At 41.2% G+C, this 17,756-nt stretch overlaps 1 protein-coding gene across 1 annotated transcript in view; it reads right to left on the bottom strand.

Moving 5' to 3' along the window:
• The window catches only part of EIF2AK3 (eukaryotic translation initiation factor 2 alpha kinase 3), a 66,241-nt gene that overhangs the window by 46,734 nt on the left and 1,751 nt on the right, over positions 1-17,756 (bottom strand). The window contains exon 2 of the mRNA XM_060655559.3: positions 6,875-7,004. Within this exon, the coding sequence (XP_060511542.2) occupies positions 6,875-7,004 (130 nt within the window). The remainder of the gene's footprint in view (positions 1-6,874; positions 7,005-17,756) is intronic.

Genomic DNA, 17,756 nt, shown 5'->3' with positions numbered 1-17,756 from the left:
AAGGAAGGGGGCATGGTTAACAACTAATTAGATGATCTAACACGAGGGATTATGAGAACTTTCAGCAGATCTGGGTATTAGTCAGAGAAGGCATCCCACGTGACATGCTTAAGAGGAAATGTTTTGTTTTTTGCTTAAAAAAAAAAAAAAAAAAGGAAATGGAGAAAAAAACAAATCCCGAAGCAATGTGTTATTAGTTATCATCAACAATTGTGAATTAATGCCCAAGAGCATTGAGATACTACATAGATAATTATTTAATTCATTCATTCTTTCTTTCCTCAACCTATAGTGAACCTATAGAACAAAATACCTCAAGGAAAACTATCAGACTCACTTTGTAAGTGTACTTTTTGCATTCATGATGAAAAACACAGATTTCAGTAACTATCTCTGCCTTCATTTAGATCATTATACATTCATGAAGTAGATAATGTGCATGCAAAGTCAATTTCCTAAAAAATAGGGTCAAATCAATTTCTCACTCGGCGACATGCATGCTAGAGTAAACTAGTTTACTTCACAGCAATGCTTTCAGCCGTGCGAAGGGATTAATAAAACAAAATTGAATCAAAGCAGGTTTTATTTCTATAATTAAAAGAAAAGCAATTAACCTAAGCAATTATTTACATATTGGCTTGCTACATGACTGAACAGTGACTTTTCCAAATAAACCGCAATCTTCAATGACACAGTCAGGCTCAAAATATGCTAGTTTGTGTACAAATGAAAAACTGCAAAATGACCAGACATCTTTCATTGTAAATTAGAGAACCTTTAAAAGAGATCACCGATCCTCTTTTAATAAAGCACCACTCAAAGGGTCTACTGATGAATTCTTTGTGAACAAATCAAGTTAACTATTAAAAGTATGCCTTTTCTAAAGGATCCCCCTACCTACCAAGGCCTTTCTCAACGAATGCATTCTGATGAGGGGTGGGGAGGAGGCTGGAAAGCTCCAGTATCATAGCTGTCTGTTTCTGCACCTGTCTGAAACAGAAAGGCGGTGTCCCTTGGGGAGAAACATGCCAAAAATAAGATAAAACCCCAAACTCTAAGTATAGACTTATAATAGGGTTGTTTGTCCTTTGTAAGAGGGGGAAGAAAAAAGGCATTTTAACAGAAAACTGAAACAAAAAAACAAATATGGTATCTCTAAATAAAGAAAAGGTAAAGGTATTATCTAAGGAGAAACGAGTTACATGTATACAATTATGCATCCTAAATAAAGATAAGGAAGGTCTTTGTAATTAGGAATATGTTCCAAGAGGTAGACAAATAGATAGTTCAAGGATATTATATCTACTTAGATCTGGTGAAGTGTGATCCAAGTGTCACCCAGATACCCCAAAGCAAAACTATGCTAATACGCTACAAAACAAAATTTAAGACAACCAATGAGGAACCACAGGGAAATCTCTTTAGTGCTTTTTCAAGGTTTAATCTGCATAGAAATAACCAGAGGAAAGCAAATCAGACTTCACTTCAGGTGGTCCTTCGAAAAATTAAAAACAAAATTCTTAGCTATTATCATAAGCATTAGGCTTAGAACCTAGGGCACAACTGTTAAAGCTGATGGAGTGAACTTAGGTTTACCATTTATTCTCTCTCTCTCTCTCTCTCTCTCTCTCTCTCTCTCTCACACACACACACACACACACACACACACACACACACACCAGTTTTAGCTTGGTTTATTATCAGTATTCTTTTGAGAAAGTTTGTAAATTACCTAGTCAAGAGGAAATAATGGTAAATCAGATCAGGCATCTCAACCACCCTGCAGCACACAGGTGATCCTAAATATTATATAATATTGTTTTTAATGGAGCTGTCAATCTCTCCTATCCTGTATGTCAATTTTTTCATTGACATAATAAAAACACCACTAAAAGAATGTAATATACTATTTTATATGCCCTTTACGTTAGAAAAGTTTAAGGACAATATCATCAGAGCAGGCCAGGAGGCAATGAGATATGCACCTAATGGCAATTTCTAATGAATTTGTGCTTTATTTTTTAAAGCCTTAAATGTGGTTAAAAAAAAAAAAAAAGGGGGAAGTTGAAAACTTCCTCTCGATAATTTGGGAGTTTCATGTATTTGATGCTACCTAATTCCTGAAGTTACAACAATCTTTAGGATTTAGTGTAGTCCCATAATTTTACAGAGAAGGAAATTAAAACTCTGCTGAACTGAAGAATTTAGCCAGGCCACATAGGCAGTGAACAGAAGAATCCAAAGGAGAACTCAGGTCCCTGAATCCCAGCCCCTCCTCCACAATCCCACACAGCATGAGAAGTTCCTGTGTGGCTTTATTTTATTATTCCAGCAAAAGTGCATGTGATTCATCACTGACTGCTCTATCATTAATAACTTTAATGTTATTTAAACAGTCAGGGCACCTGGCTCACTCAGTCGGTAGAGTGTGCAACTTTTGATCTTGGGGTCATGAGTTTGAGCTTCACGTTGGGAGTAGAGATTACTTAACACATAAAAGTTAACAAAAATTATTATACAGTCTATCAAATTCTCTTCATTAGATTCATAAGTAGCTTTACCAATTGCTGTACAGGTGATACATCTTCCCTGGCCTTCTGGGTTTCATCTGTTTCTTCTTCATACCACTCTTTTTTTTTTTTTTAATTTTTTTTACATTTATTTATTTTTGAGAGACAGAGAGAGACAGAGCGTGGACAGGGGAGGGGCAGAGAGAGAGGGAGACACAGAATCCGAAGCAGGCTCCAGGCTCTGAGCTGTCAGCACAGAGCCCATGCGGGGCTCGAACCCATGGACCGTGAGATCATGACCCGAGCTGAAGTCAGACGCTCAACCAACTTCATACCACTCCTCGCCCCTCCTTCATACCACTCTTGATGAAAGCTTAGAGAGACTGCCATTCTAATACAGGAGTCCCCATATGGAGTCATGGATCTATCTATTGTCACCTGGGTGGCTTTGGCTCTATCTCCAGGCCAGTTCCTTCCGCCTGCTGTATCTACCCCTCCTCCCTACACTACCCTTCCCTACCAAACGCTGAGCTTCAGAAAGAGAAAATTAACTATTGCTCACAAAAAGTTAGGGACCTTCGTAAAATATTTCATCAGATGCATTTAAAAAGGTATAGTAACTCTATGTGTCATATTTAGGGCATTTCAAATAGCAGTTTTTGAGCCTCTTTTTGCGGTATTTTGTCCAACTTGTGAACACGACTTGTAGCTGTTGAGCAACGCACACCCTACTGAGTACCAGAGGACTCAAGCTCACGCTACATTCCTGTTTGCCTTCCGAATATTCTTATACTATTTCTATCATACACTAGCTCAGCAATTCTCAGACTGTGGGCTGTGGATGCTTTTACAAGTGCAGAGAGTCAAAGAGTTCTGCTGCGAAGGTGTTACTTGCTTTCTCACTGGGGTGATATCCGCACTGATGGTATAAAAGCAATGGTGACTAACACTGGCAGCGCCTTAGCACGCCATCGAGCACCCAACTACTGGTCACTGCGTTTCTCACCAGCACACACTTGCGGCAGAGAGAGAGAGAGAGAGAGAGAGAGAGAGAGAGAGAGAAAAGTTTCACTCAGGAATGTTCCGGTGAAGCGATAAAAAGTTGATTTCATTCATTTGGGACCTGAGTACACGTTTTCACTCTTCTGGCGTGACTGTCGAGGACACACTAGCACTTTAGCCACACGCTGAATGAAACACGTCTTGAGGAAAAAGCGCTTGTGTGACGGACTTTGGGGGCTGTTTGTTCACAGGGCGCCATTTCTACTCGAAAAATTGAGGGGATGTGATGGTTATGAGAGCTGGGTACCTGTCAGACGTTTTCTCAAAAATACACAAAGTGAACCTCTCACTGCAAAGAGAACAACCGACCATATTTGTGAGGGAAAAAAAAAAAAAAAACAGTTTTCAAATGAAAATTCGAATTTTGGAAAACCTGTATCTACCAATGTAAGCTCAATACTTTCCCAGTACTTAACTATTTTTCTGATGAGATCAGTGGTGACAGTAACACATTTAAAAAAATTTTTTTTTAATTTACATCCAAGGATAATAACGAATTTGATCTTTAAATATTCTATAAAGAAATGTGTCAACATCTGGAAGATCTGTATAACTCACTGAATCGATATTTGCCAGATGATGTTAGAACATCATGCATGAGTAAAAGGCAAGACAAATGGATGTTAATGTAAAAGAGTACAAAATGTTCATTGATATGGTTTCAGATTCTACAGTGCAACTAACCTTTAAGAAACTTCCATGTGTTTTGGTAGAGTAGCAAAAAAGAATGACCCAATCACCTGAAGAGGCTTCTAAAATACATCTCCCTTTTCTAGCCACGTATATGTATGTGCCCGGATTTTCTTCTTCATATAGTTCAGCCAAAACAACAATGCAACACATTGAGCGCAGAAGCAGATATGAAAATCCAGTTATCTTCTACCAAACCGGAAAGTAAAGAGACTTATAAAAATACAAAACAAAGCCATGCTTCTTACTAAAATATTTTTAAACTGGAAAATATTCTTTATAAAAATGTTATTTATGCTCTCATCCAATGGGTTCATTTTTTAAAATGATTTAATAACAACTCTTTTTAAAATTTCTTTGAGCAGCCTGAGTTTGTAAAGGGGAGGTGCACACAGGATGGAGAAATGGCTCCAAAGCCCGAAGAATGGAGTACGGTCAGGCAAGGCTCGGTTTAATCCCAGCTTTATCGTCTAGTTGGTCTGCAATTTCAAGCAAATAACTTCTCTGAGCTTCAGTTTCCTCTTCTACAAAATGACCCTAACACATCCGCCACAGGAGGATCTTTGTGAGGATCGCACTGTGTGTAAAGTACCTAACGTGTATATTACAATGCCGGTAACGGTGTTGTTGTCATTAGCGTTATCTACATAGAGAACATATAGTCTCAAGAAATGGTCTCAAGAACCTGGGGCAGCCGTAAAGTCTAGAAAACCTATTATGTTATCCCAGATGGGCAGTATCTTTCGATTTTCTGTTTTTTTCCCACAAAATAGAAAATGAAAATCTAGGTCTGAAAAGAGGCCTCAGGCTTCTTCCCCTGCATGGAAGGTGGCCAGTGAGCTTTTGATTTACTGTTTCAGGGTGACACAGTGAAACTTTGGGAATATGCTTGAGATTCAACATTTCAAAGTATTTTATCCAAAGGGTCTAGGGTTTGGGGTACGTGGGGAGGAAAGCACTTAAAACAAGAGAGCCCTGATAAACCACAGGAAATGAGAAAGTTGAACTGTACCTAAGAAAACAGCTAACATAACTTAAACCCACTCAATAACACGTAGGGCATCATAACTATTTGCATTCTACTTTGTCATACCATGCAATTTATCTTTCGTTCGTGAGTATATTTTAGTTTGCAAACACACACATGCTTTGTACCACCACAACACACTGTAATATTACCTCAGATGTAAACAGCTTACAATCTTCTGATTTTGCTGATCATCTTTTTATGTCTAGTTTAAAAATAAAGCAAAACATGCATACCCAAGCATAATCCCAGCAGAACACAAATCAATGAATGTTTCGCTTGAGTAGTAATTCATCTGAATGTTATACCTGATTCACATTATTGTAATTTATAATAAAATTGCTATTTATATTAATAATTCACAATACAACAGAAGTTCAGTATTCTCAGATTTTTTTCAGCACACTGTACCGTCTGATAAATGGTAAGCACTATGAAAACCCAGTGAGGGCTCGGCACACACAAATGTGGAGGCGGGGCAATTTCCCAAAGCACCTGCCTGGGTGCTCCAGGAAGGAATCCAGGCTGGGTTTATTAGAGTGTAGCTGGGTCACTGGTAGCAGTTTTTTCATCAGAAAATTCCATCAACACTAATCAGGTCATTCTTAAGCCCCTCATGTTAGGTTTTGTCCTTTCCAAATTTGATACCAACTGGAAAGCTTTTTGAAAGGGAACAGTTGGTGACGAAAGAGAAAAAAGAACACCCACAGGGAGTGTCCCAGAGGAGCAGCCTGGTAAGATAGGAGGCTTGAGAGTATTCTGGAAAACAGAGGTGACTGCTTTCGTGTTGGCAGTCACAACTCAAGAGAGGGGCTTATTTTAAATGACTTAAACAAGACAAGAAAGCTCTAGAAAAGGACAGAGACTTAATCTATCAGAGTCAAGACAAAAGGTGAGAAAAAGAAATTTCCCTCATTTAACCCGCACCGCACCCAACCTCATCAAAGTAAGCAGTGTCCTCACTTATTGACGAGGACACTGAAGCTCTGCGGAGCTGTGTCGCCTGCTCAAGTCTTGGAGTCATGTGCCATAGGAGTTTCAGAAGCATGGTTTCTTTTTTGTTTTTGCAAGTAATCAAATTTGTCTAAAATTACATTCAAAGAAAATGTCATGCTTACCATTAGGGTATACACTTGAGGGAAAATGTAGGGAATAATTTATGGGATTTTGCCGCATGTATTTCTAACTATTAAGATGCAGTTAAGATACTTATATTTGTTATTATTCCTAGGCACCTTGTGACAATAATAAGGCGGAAGAAACGGTGATCATGTTATAGCTCAGATAAAGAGCTATATTGATACAGCAGACAGTATTCTCAGTTACTCATTTATATGATTAACTCCTTTAATGTTCAAAACAATCCTAAGAAGCAGAAGACATTACCCACTCATTTTACAGGAGGGGAACTGAGGAACAGCAAAGTTAGGTAATTGCTCCGAGGGGACACAGCTTGCAAAAGGCAGGTAGACCTCACACCCGGGCCATCAGGCCCTGAGCCCCAGCTCTCTAAGCAAATGCAGACTACAAGTGTCAGCAATCATTATTAACTGTTTCCAATCAATATGTAACAGAAGATCCTTACCTCTGGTTTGCTGAGGCTGGATGAAACCAAGGAGCCGGATCCCACGTCCAAATCCCACTGTTTTTTACCACGATTCTCAGGATCCAAGGCAGCAATTCGCCCATCTAAAGTGCTGATAATCACTAATGATCTATAAATGTAAAAAAATAATAAGACAAAGTTTAAAAGATATGTACGATATTGGGCACTGACAGCATACGCTGGAAAGAACACCAGGCCGTCTCAAGGCCTGGGGGAGGAGGGTCCACCTCCTCACAAACACAGTCTTGCTACTACTATCTGTCTAAAGCCCACCAGGCACCCTGCAGTAGGTCCTCTATCGGTTTCTATCCCTTGTGAAGAGCTCCAGACTCCCAGGTCACCCCTCGTCCCCACACTGTAATCCCCACATGGAACTCAACATTCCCGGTTCTGCCGTCTTTTTCCCTTCCCTGAGCCCTGAAAGCCTTAACCCTGAAACACAGTTCTCCCTGAATGTTCACTTGCCTTCTTGCTGGAGTAGAAAGCCAGCTCTTCCTGAGGACATTGTTTCCGGAGCAAAGAGAATTCTTTTTTCCAAAACCCTTGACCCTTGGGCCCCGTGACAGGGCAGGTGCACTCCTTGCGCCTCATTGCCATTTCCACACTATTTCTCTCCTCTCGAAAACTCCTCAGGATCAGACTGTCCCACCCATTACCCCTCCTAGTAATTGTCCACTGACCCTTGGGCCACTAGCCTCACTCTTTGAGGATTTTAGCTCCTGGTTTAACTGTCACTGTTAACACGTTCTTTGGGTTTTCATTATCTGTTTACCTTGCCTCAACCACTGCCAAGGTGAGACCCTAGCCCTTGGCATTACCAATCACCGCATCTCCCCTGCCCCACTGAAATTTCAAGCATTCCATCCTCTGCCACCAACCCCTCTTTCCCGCTTATTTCCTCTACTTCCCCGATTCCCACAAATCTCTGACCCCACCAGGGATCCTGTCACTTTGACCTTGAGCTTCACTACCATTATGCCCTCACCTCTTTCTTACCCAGTGTAAATTCCATAGGCCTTCATTTTAAGCACTTCGTAGCTTCCTAGCTCCCCCCACCTCTACTCCCTGTCCCCTCTCACTTGTCACACTTGACTGGCAGAACTTCAACCCTGGTTGAATCCAACGTTTTGCATTTTCTCACTCGCTTCTGCGCAGTTGAACGTGGCCAAAGAAAAACATAACCATGCTGACTGGGCTCACTTTAATCACGACCACCAACGTGGAAGGGGCTATTAATGATGCTCTGCCATCACAGCACACTACTCTGGTCTGTATACTCACCCACTGTCCTAGGTTGACAATGTCATTTCTCCTTTCTCCTCAACTTCTAACACTAGCTCTTCTAAGCTCAGGCATCTCGGGGACAGATATAATCAAAAGAAATCCCACCATCACACCTCTCAGTTTATCAGCAAGGGACCCAAGAATTCTACCTACCCGGCTATCACTGCAGGTGAACTGTTCATTCATGGTTCCACTCACTACCGACGTTTCTGTTTAGAAAACAGATCTCTATTTGCCAGTCCTCACATCTCCTGTCTTGCTCTTACATCAATCATTCCCCCTCTACCAGAGCATCGTTGTCAGCATTCAAACCTGGTATTATTTCCCCCAACTTAAAAATGAAACCAGTTAAACAAAATGAACCCTTTCTCCTCTCTAGCTTCCATCCACTCCTTGCCTGCCTCTGGAACAAAACTCCTTGAAAGAGTTCTTCTATATTCTCTCTCCAAATCCTCTCCCCTTTTTCTGTCTTAAATTATTCCTAATCAACATTTTGCCTCTGCCGCTCCACTTCAAAGATTCTTGTTGGGGTCATTAAAAACCTTCATACTGAAAAACCCCATGGTCAGGTCTCCGTTCACTTGACCCTCTAGCAGCACCCGACCAGTGCCTTCTCCGTGCCCTTCGTGAAACGCACTCTTCATGCGGCTTCTAAGATCTGATTTTTTTTCTTAGTTGTACGCTACTCTTCCTCGGTTTCGTGTTCTGGTTCTTTCTCATCTCTTCTAGCTCTTAAAGTGTTCTCTACCCCCATGTACTTCATCTGATGGTCTCATCCAGCCTCATAGCTTAAAATACCAACTATATGCCGGCAATTCCCAAATTTGTATCTGTCCCTGAACTCTGGACTTACATGTCTAACTGCCTGCCAGATTCAGGTGGTCTTACAGGCTTCTCAAAGTTCGCACATCCAAAATCGGTACCCCCGGAATGACTACCCCAATTCCTCAAACTCATCCTGATTTTCCCTCAGGGCCTTTGCAGCTACTGTGCCTTCCATCTGGAACATACACTCCCAGATCCAGAACTGGTCTTCAATAAATATTTGTCGAATGAAAGACTGTGTTGTACACTTGTTTTAGGAATTTGTTAGGTATGTTTGTCTGCTTCAAAGGCCATGCAAATTCCACCTACAGATAGTTATGTTCCACTTTAGGACTATAAATACAAACTTCTTCTTTTCTATTTCACTTGAAGTACAAAGCATACAAAATCAAAGTGAAGCTAGAAGTTGACCATGACAAAAGAGCTCAATAAACTCGTTGGAAACCTTTCAAAGCACTTAATTGTTTATCAAATGAATAAATGTATCAAGTGGATAAATAAAATTGTTAATTTATTTCCCAAACTATACACCAATTCTCATTTTGAATTTTCCAAATGGTAACTCATAATCTAATTTATGAAAATAAAGATTTTTGCTGCATTACGAACGCTACTGACTTTAGATAACTAACCAAAAGAAAGAGAACAACTTAACTCCCCTCCCCACACATTACCCTGCTTTTGAAAGAGATCTGTTGGGAACTGGGGGAGAGATGGATACAACGAGGAAGAATATTATTTTATAATGAAGGGTATAAAAAAACCCATACCTTAGATGTGCCAATTTACAAATAAAAGCAAGAGAATCTATAATTAAGCCAGCATTCCAAGGTTCACAGCCAAGTTAACTCGTTCCTAGTGCCATTGTAGAAATGTCTAATTCTGTTCAGTAATCATTAAACACAAATAAATAGCGGAATGAAAGCCACTCTAATTTAAACAAAACTTAGTATAAGCAAACAGTGTTAACCCATGAAAAATTAAGGAGACCACTGGAACACTTCAGACACTATTTTTAAAGTTCAGAACCAACATTGTTTATCACCCCTGACATTCTACTTTAACAACAGCAACAAAAACCTTTATTTTTTGAGTATGTAGGTATTTGGGCTAGAGGTATATAGCGAAGAATGGTAAAATTCTAGGTCTGATCTTCAAAACAAAGAAAAACCCAACAATAAGATATGCATATGTGTATCTTAGGTGGATATAAAAATACACTTTAAGAAGTCACTTGGAGTTTAACATCTAACTGTTCTTTCACTGAAAACCTATCATATGAGGTGCATTTTAACTGAGTCAAAGATTCTCTTTTTAAAAATTTTTTTAATTTTTTTGTTTATTTATTTTTGAGAGAAAGAGAAAGAGAGAGAGAGAGAGAGAGAGAGAGAGAGAGAGAGAGATGGAGATGCAGCAGGGGAGGGGGAGAGAGAGAGGGAGACACAGAATCCGAAACAGGTTCCAGGCTCTGAGCTGTCAGCACAGAGCTGGAAGTGGGGCTCGAACTTGGGAATGGCGAGATCATGGCCTGCACTAAGTCAGACGCTAAACTGACTAAGCCACCCAGGCGCCCTGATTCTGTTTTTTTTTTAAAACAAGATATTTTCAGATTATATACTGTATCCAGAGAAGAAGTGTAAATTTGGGCAATAATTAGAAGAACTACAAACCTGTGGGCAGGAACAAATAAGTATATCACTTTCTTAACTGCCTTTTGATATTTAATGTAATCTGGTTCTTCTATGTGAATGCAGTACCCCTAATTATTTTAACCTGCTTGATAGAAATAACAGTAAATCCCCTACCAACTCTGTTAAGTGTCAACACACACACACACACAAAGTCCTTCATCCGCTCGTCTGCAACCCGCTAGCCATAACATTAACTATGGGCTCCTTCCCAAGCATGTCTCTGGAAGCAAGTATCCCTTCTGCTGTGGCTGAAATTGAGCAGTGCTACGGGGCAAAAAAGAGATGCTATCCTTTGGACTATTGTATCTAATCACATTCTAAGAGAGAGATGCTCATCCATATGCTATCGATTGAGAAAAGCATCCAGTAGACAGATAATGCTGAACGCACGATAATCAGAGAACAGCAGTAAGCATTTAGAACAAACATCAATCAGAGCTGCAAAATGAATATCCTCCCCAAATAGGGAGAATATAAAGCCATTTTATCTCTCCACAATTCACTCGTGCTACTTTCAGGTTTCTATGAACAAGAATGATAACCCCTTAACTTATTCAAGAATTGAAGGGAACTGCAGACGCAGCATTTCCTGTGGAAAGAACTGGAGCGTTTTCTTCTTTTTAGGAACGGGAGCTTTGTGCACATCCCCATGGCTCTGCTCTTCTGCTCTCAGCTTCATTCCACTTGCTTTTTCACAGGTAAGATACAGCTATTTCACCAGTTCAGAATAACTCAGACTTGCCTGATCATAAAAATAATCTGGGGGTGCTTGTTAAAAGCATTCATGGGTCCCATCCCCAGAGGGCTTGGGAGCTATAGCCTGACAAGCACCCCAGGTTGAGTCTTGCTATAAGGCCAGTTTGGCAAACACTGACTTCCCTCAAAGGGCTATTTCCTTAGCATAAAAAACTAATCTATGACATGGATGAAGAAGGTCTATTGATCAACTCTGTCAGTTAATTCTCTTGAAACTTCTATCCCTCACTTACACCTTGCTTTAGTTTACAAAGACATTTGTTTGGAGGATTCAACAGCGAGCACTGTTCTCTTATGCATCACCCAATCCTTGGAAGCCACTCTTTTTTTTTTTTTTTTAAATCTTTATTTCTTTTTGAGAGAGAGAGACAGAGTGTGAGCAGGGGAGGAGCAGAGAAAGAGGGAGACACAGAATCTGAAGCAGGCTCCAGGCCCTGAGCTGTCAGCACAGAGCCCGACTCAGGGCTCGAACTCACAAACCGTGATATCATGACCTGAGCCAAAGTCGGATGCTCAACCGACTAAGCCACCCAGGCGTCCCACTTGGAAGGTACTCTTAAGAGAGGTTTTCAACAATCTCCTCCTAATGCCAGACCCATTCTCCTCATCAAGTCTGTCCTGCAGCAGCAGCTGAAGGCCGGGTCTTGCTTCTGGACCTTCTCTTTCCCTGGCTTCCACAAGGCCACTTCCCTTCACCCCATCATTCCTGGTGCTCTCAATCTCCAGCAAGCAGGCCATGGAGTTCTAGCTTTAGCCAATGCCCATGGCTTTGACTTCACGTGGAACATGACGGCTCCCAAACCTATATGGTATTTACCATCCACCGTCTCTCTACCTGCTCTAGTTCCATTTCCAGCAGGGTGCACCCGTTATCGCCACAAAGCGTTCAGATGAATCTTCTCTCCCACATCCTTCTCCATTTGCCTTGTCACTTAACACTTACATGAGACATCATGTCTACCTTCTCCCTCACGTTCTACATTTAGACAACAGTCGGGTACTATTGATTCTATTTCTGAAGCTTTTAAATCGTCTTCTTCTTCTTCATTACCGATGCCCTTGTCCCAGAACCGATTCTAACTTGTCATCAGAACACCTTCAAAAGCCTTTCTGACGTATTTTCCTGCCTCAGGTCTCTCTCCCCTGTGCAGTTCCAACAGTTTTGTTTCTATAATAGAGATCTGATAAAGTCCTAAAGCTCCCTGTGCTCACCAAATAAAGGCCACACTGCTTGGTATAGCACATACAGCCTTTCATAATCAGGCATAACCCCCCATCCCACTGCCACGTGCATGCACGCACACACACGCAGGCGTACACAGGTTTCTAAACTTTTCAACAAAGTTCCCTTTTATTTTTTATCTTGCATCTTAAATGATTTCATTTGCACAATAAACATCATATCTAATAAACTCCCCCATTTGTAGAGGAAATACTTAAGTACCAAGCAAAACACTGAACATTTCTTGGGGCGCCTGGGTGGCTCAGTCGGTTAAGCGTCCGACTTCAGCTCAGGTCACAATCTCGCGGTCCGTGAGTTCGAGCCCCGCGTCGGGCTCTGGGCCGATGGCTCAGAGCCTGGAGCCTGCTTCCGATTCTGTGTCTCCCTCTCTTTCTGCCCCTCCCCCGTTCATGCTCTGTCTCTCTCTGTCTCAAAAATAAATAAACGTTAAAAAAAAATTACAAAATACTGAACATTTCTTAAAAGTCATAGCTAAGATTACTATATTAAGTTTGATACAATTCTAGTTCAAAGCCAAGAAACTTGACTGTTTAATTAGGCTTCTCCTCACTGGATATCCATTTCCCATTTAGTTATTTAAAAATACTGATAATTTCATGGATCTCCACTTTTGCCTTGGAGATCCAGGAGCCCTGGCTTGGGAATCACTGCTCTGGGCTTTGCAGCCTAGAGCGGCCTTGACACTTCACATTCAAGGATTCACACACTCGATATCCCCATCGGCTTTATTCTCAAACTACTCTTATATCACTCACTATCCATTCTAGTGTAGTTAATTCTTCAACACAATGATCCCCCTGTCACAGCTGGGGCTTACAGGCAAGCTGAGCTGCCCATGCATCCACCCGTGGGCCCTAACAGTGCCTGGCCCCTACATGAAATGCAATGTTTGTTGAATGAAACATCTTCGCAGGGCAGCCACTATTATACATATAAAAGAAAAACAAAACAGAAGCTGAGAAAGATGTGACTTGCATAAGGTCATGCACCAAACAAGAGGTTTTGGACAGAAGCATGAATTTAGGTTTTTAAACTCTATCGTTCTGTTAACGATAAGTTTTCATAAATAGCAACTACTGTATTACTATAATGTACAGCTTTTACTCATTCCAGAAATTTCATCAAGATGCCATCTATCCTGTTATTGCTCTGATTTGCCCTCAATTGAGCAGAAATGACCTTACGCCACAATGAATATCCAATTTTGAAAAACCGTTTGCTCTGACTTCAGACACCCAGAATACCTGCCTATTTACAATTAAGTTTATCAGAGTCTGGTAAGTAGATGCTAAATTCTTTCATACAATAATTTTAAAGGAGGCTTACTACCTGTAGACATTTCCCATGTGAAAGAGAAGCAGGTGACAGGAGAACATTATATTGAGTGAATAGTTTCTACATTAACAACTGCTTATTTTTAAATTGCACATTTCCTTTCTTTGAGGGAAGGGAGAGGGGAAAAAAACTCTACAAAATTAAAAATGCAATTTGGCTCTCTCTTTCTGCCCCTTCCCCACTCACGCTCTGTCTGTCTGTCTCTCTCTCTCTCAAAAATAAATAAACATTAAAAACAATTTAAAACAAAAAACAAAAAAACAAAGGGGCACCTGGGTGGCTCAGTCAGTTAAGCATCCGACTTTGGCTTAGGTCATGATCTCAGTTTGTGAGTTCGAGCCCCGCATCGGGCTCTGTGCTAACAGCTCAGAGCCTGGAGCCTGCTTCGGATTCTGTGTTTCCCGCTCTCTTTCTGCCCCTTCCCCACTCACACTCTCTCTCTTTCTCTCTCTCTCTCTCTCTCAAAAATAAATAAACATTAAAAATAAATAAATAAATACATAAATAAATAAATACATAAATAAATAAATAAAAATGCAATTTGGTTAAATATGCTTTAATGTAGCCAGGAATCTCCACCTAAACATATGCTCTTATTCAAGAAAGCATAGGTTCTTGTCCAAACACAAACTAGTACTAATTAGACTATACTTCTTAGTCCTCACCTACTAAGTAAATCTTCAAATCAAACCTCCTTTATTTAAACATACCACAGGACTAGCCCTGCCCCAAATCAAAACAAACGATGCCAAAAATCACCTGCTATACTTCATAGCTTTGCCACATCAGCTAAACCTTAAAGAATACCATTTAAGTTTTCAATGTTATAGACAACATGAGTACCGGATATCCTTTCTCTATGAGATTAGAACATTTTTGGACACACTCTTTCTGCTTTGTTCTAGGAGCCATGTTTAATCAAAATGGCCATTTACAAATGGAAAAGGGTGAAATATAAAAAAATAAAATTAATTCCCCCCCCCTTACATTTAGTTCTGTAACCTACAAGTTCTCCTCTTTGTATTTTATAATATTTTGTAGTAAAAATGTCCAGCAGCAGCTCTTCTCTTACAAAAAGGGGGGAAAAAAACAGATGAAGTTCCCAGGCAGTATTTAGGAAATGGAGAAGCATGCTGGAGTCACAGCTCACAGCAGCTGATGAAAACCCAGGCCCTTTCTGCAAAATGCCTCAGTGTGTAAAGGCTTCTGAGTTCAAATAAAGAAGAGTATCCTCAGGGCGCCTGGGTGGTTCAGTGGGTTGAGCATCTGACTTCGGGACTTCGGCTCAGGTCATGATCTTGCAGTTTGTGAGTTTGAGCCCCCCATTGGGCTCACTGCTGTCAGCCTGTCAGTTTAGAGCTCGCTTTGGATCCTCTGTCCCCCTCTCTCCCTGCCCCTCCCCTGCTTAGGCTCTATCAAAAAATAAATAAAACATTAAAAATGTTTTGGCTACTTTTTAAAGAAAAAAAAAGTTTATTTACTCATCTACATGCTCTTGAGATGTAGAGTAAGCAGTTTGGATAAAACCAATGAAAACTCCACAAAGAGAAAAAAAAATGAACCTGTGGGTCTCATATTGCTTCTTGGGCATCAAAAGACAACAAGCAAAAATAACAACCTTAATTCCCCACCTCCCTCTTTTTAAAACAGTTTTGCAAGTACCATACTTCTTCTTCACAGCTGTTTGTAATAAACGCTTGGTTAATTCAAATCTGTTCCTCCTCCTTTAAATAAACAGGATATTGGTCTATTATTATGCAACGCCGATATTGTCTGGTTTTTCACTTTTTTAAAGAGCACTTAGGAAGAAGTTTTATAAACCTGGCATATGTCTCTTTTGTTGACTCTATCAATTTACTTATCCAAGGCTTCTCCAACTTTCCATACTATCTCAAGCTACCAGGAAGACTCCTAACCACGGGCCTATCTCTTCCTAGAAGATTCTGTTTGCCCAAGATCACTTACTCTCTGCCAGGCAAAACTCCTCTATTTTCACTCTCCTTGTGTCTGAGAAAGAAGTGGTCCTTCTGTTTGCCAAGTAGATCCTCTCCAACGACTTCCATCTCCTCCTCTATTCCTTTCTTCTTCAACCTGTCTCTACAGGCTCCCTCCTCTGAACGGATAACCACTCCTAGAACTTGCCTGCGGTCAAGCTGAGCAGTGCAGGAAGGAGGGAGTGGGGCTGAACACCATAGATGAATCCTTACCATCTTGCAATCTGAGCACTCTGTTGCTTGACTTAAATTCTTTACCCGTGCTTACCACCAAATCCCTCATTCTTCTCAGTCCTCACCCTACACCTCCAACCCAACCCGTGGGATTTGTCTCCTCTGCTGGCTCATCTTCTCTAAAATATAAGGCATTTCTTTTTTTTTTTTTTTTTCAATGTTTATTTATTTGAGAGAGAGAGAGCAAGCAGGGGGAGGGGCAGAGAGAGAGAGAGGGAGACACGGATTCCGAAGCAGGCTCCAGACTCTGAGCTGTCAACACAGGGCCCGACGTGGGGCTTGAACTCACAAACTGTGAGATCATGACCTGAGCCGAGGTTGGACCCATAACCAACTGAGCCACTCAGGTGCCCCAGATGTAAGGCATGTCTTAAGGTCTATCACAAGCCTCCTCTTTCTTACAGCTTCAACTCTGTACTCTGATTTCTCTCCAACTACAGGACATCATTTTTAGCTGCTTCCCAAATTACTCCTTCTGGGTGGCCTGCCTGTACCTCCAAGTCACCATGCCCCAACACCGTGCCCCTTACCTTTTCTTCCCTGCTCTCCTCAATTTCCCCACTTCCTCACGTGTACCCCCATCTTCTGACCACCCCGCCTCAACTCAATCTGTGGACAGGGGTGCCCAGGGAGGAGGAAATCAATTCATTTGCCAGGAACCAAGATTCTGTCTCAAATCTCTCAAATCTCTCCCCTCTGTTCTATATCCACTTAACAATAAACTTAAACAGACCTGGCATTCAAGATACTCTACACGCTTCTCCAACTGTAATGTGCATGGGGACCATATGGCGATCATGTCAAAACCCAGATCCTCCTTCAGTGGATCCGGATGGTGCCTGATTCGTATTTCTAACATGCTCCCAGGGCATGACGAAGCTACTAGTGTTAGACTCTACATACACAATCTGGTCCCAACCTATCGTTCTAGCCTCATGTTCCACAACTCTCCACCCAGCACACATCATATGTGCATGTCTGTATCTCCCTCATACACACAGGACACACACACACACACACACACACACACACACACACACAGATATACAGACAAAAATGTTCCCTAAACATCCTTTCCAGCTTCTGTGCCTCTTCCTGTTTCCTCAAGTCCAGTGTTTGTTCACCATGATCCTACTCACATTTCACAAACCAATTCACTCTGCTATGGCCTTTTCTGAGCTTTTTACCTACTTCACCCCCAAAACTCCACCCACTGAACATCACAAAAACCGTGGGACACTCGGGGCACTCCTTCTGTTCTGTAATGTCATTACGGGTCTCCTCATCTAATCCTCACTGCTAGACGACACGCACCTCCTGGAAGACAGGGACTATCTGCCTCTGACCTCTGTTAACCCCAGGGCATCCTGGGGGCTGTCAGTGCCAGTAAGCACCTGCTGCAGTGGACCTGTACCTAAGAAAAATGAAACATCTACTTTACTTCATGTAACTTACTTCGAACAGATGCCTCAGAAGTTTAAGGAAAACAAAAACACTCT

Source organism: Panthera onca, chromosome A3 (genome assembly GCF_046562875.1).
Source record: "Panthera onca isolate mPanOnc1 chromosome A3, mPanOnc1 haplotype 2, whole genome shotgun sequence".
Taxonomy (NCBI): Eukaryota; Metazoa; Chordata; class Mammalia; order Carnivora; family Felidae; genus Panthera; species Panthera onca.
Note: the sequence above shows the minus strand (reverse complement) of the source record. Positions and strands in the feature narration are given on the sequence as shown.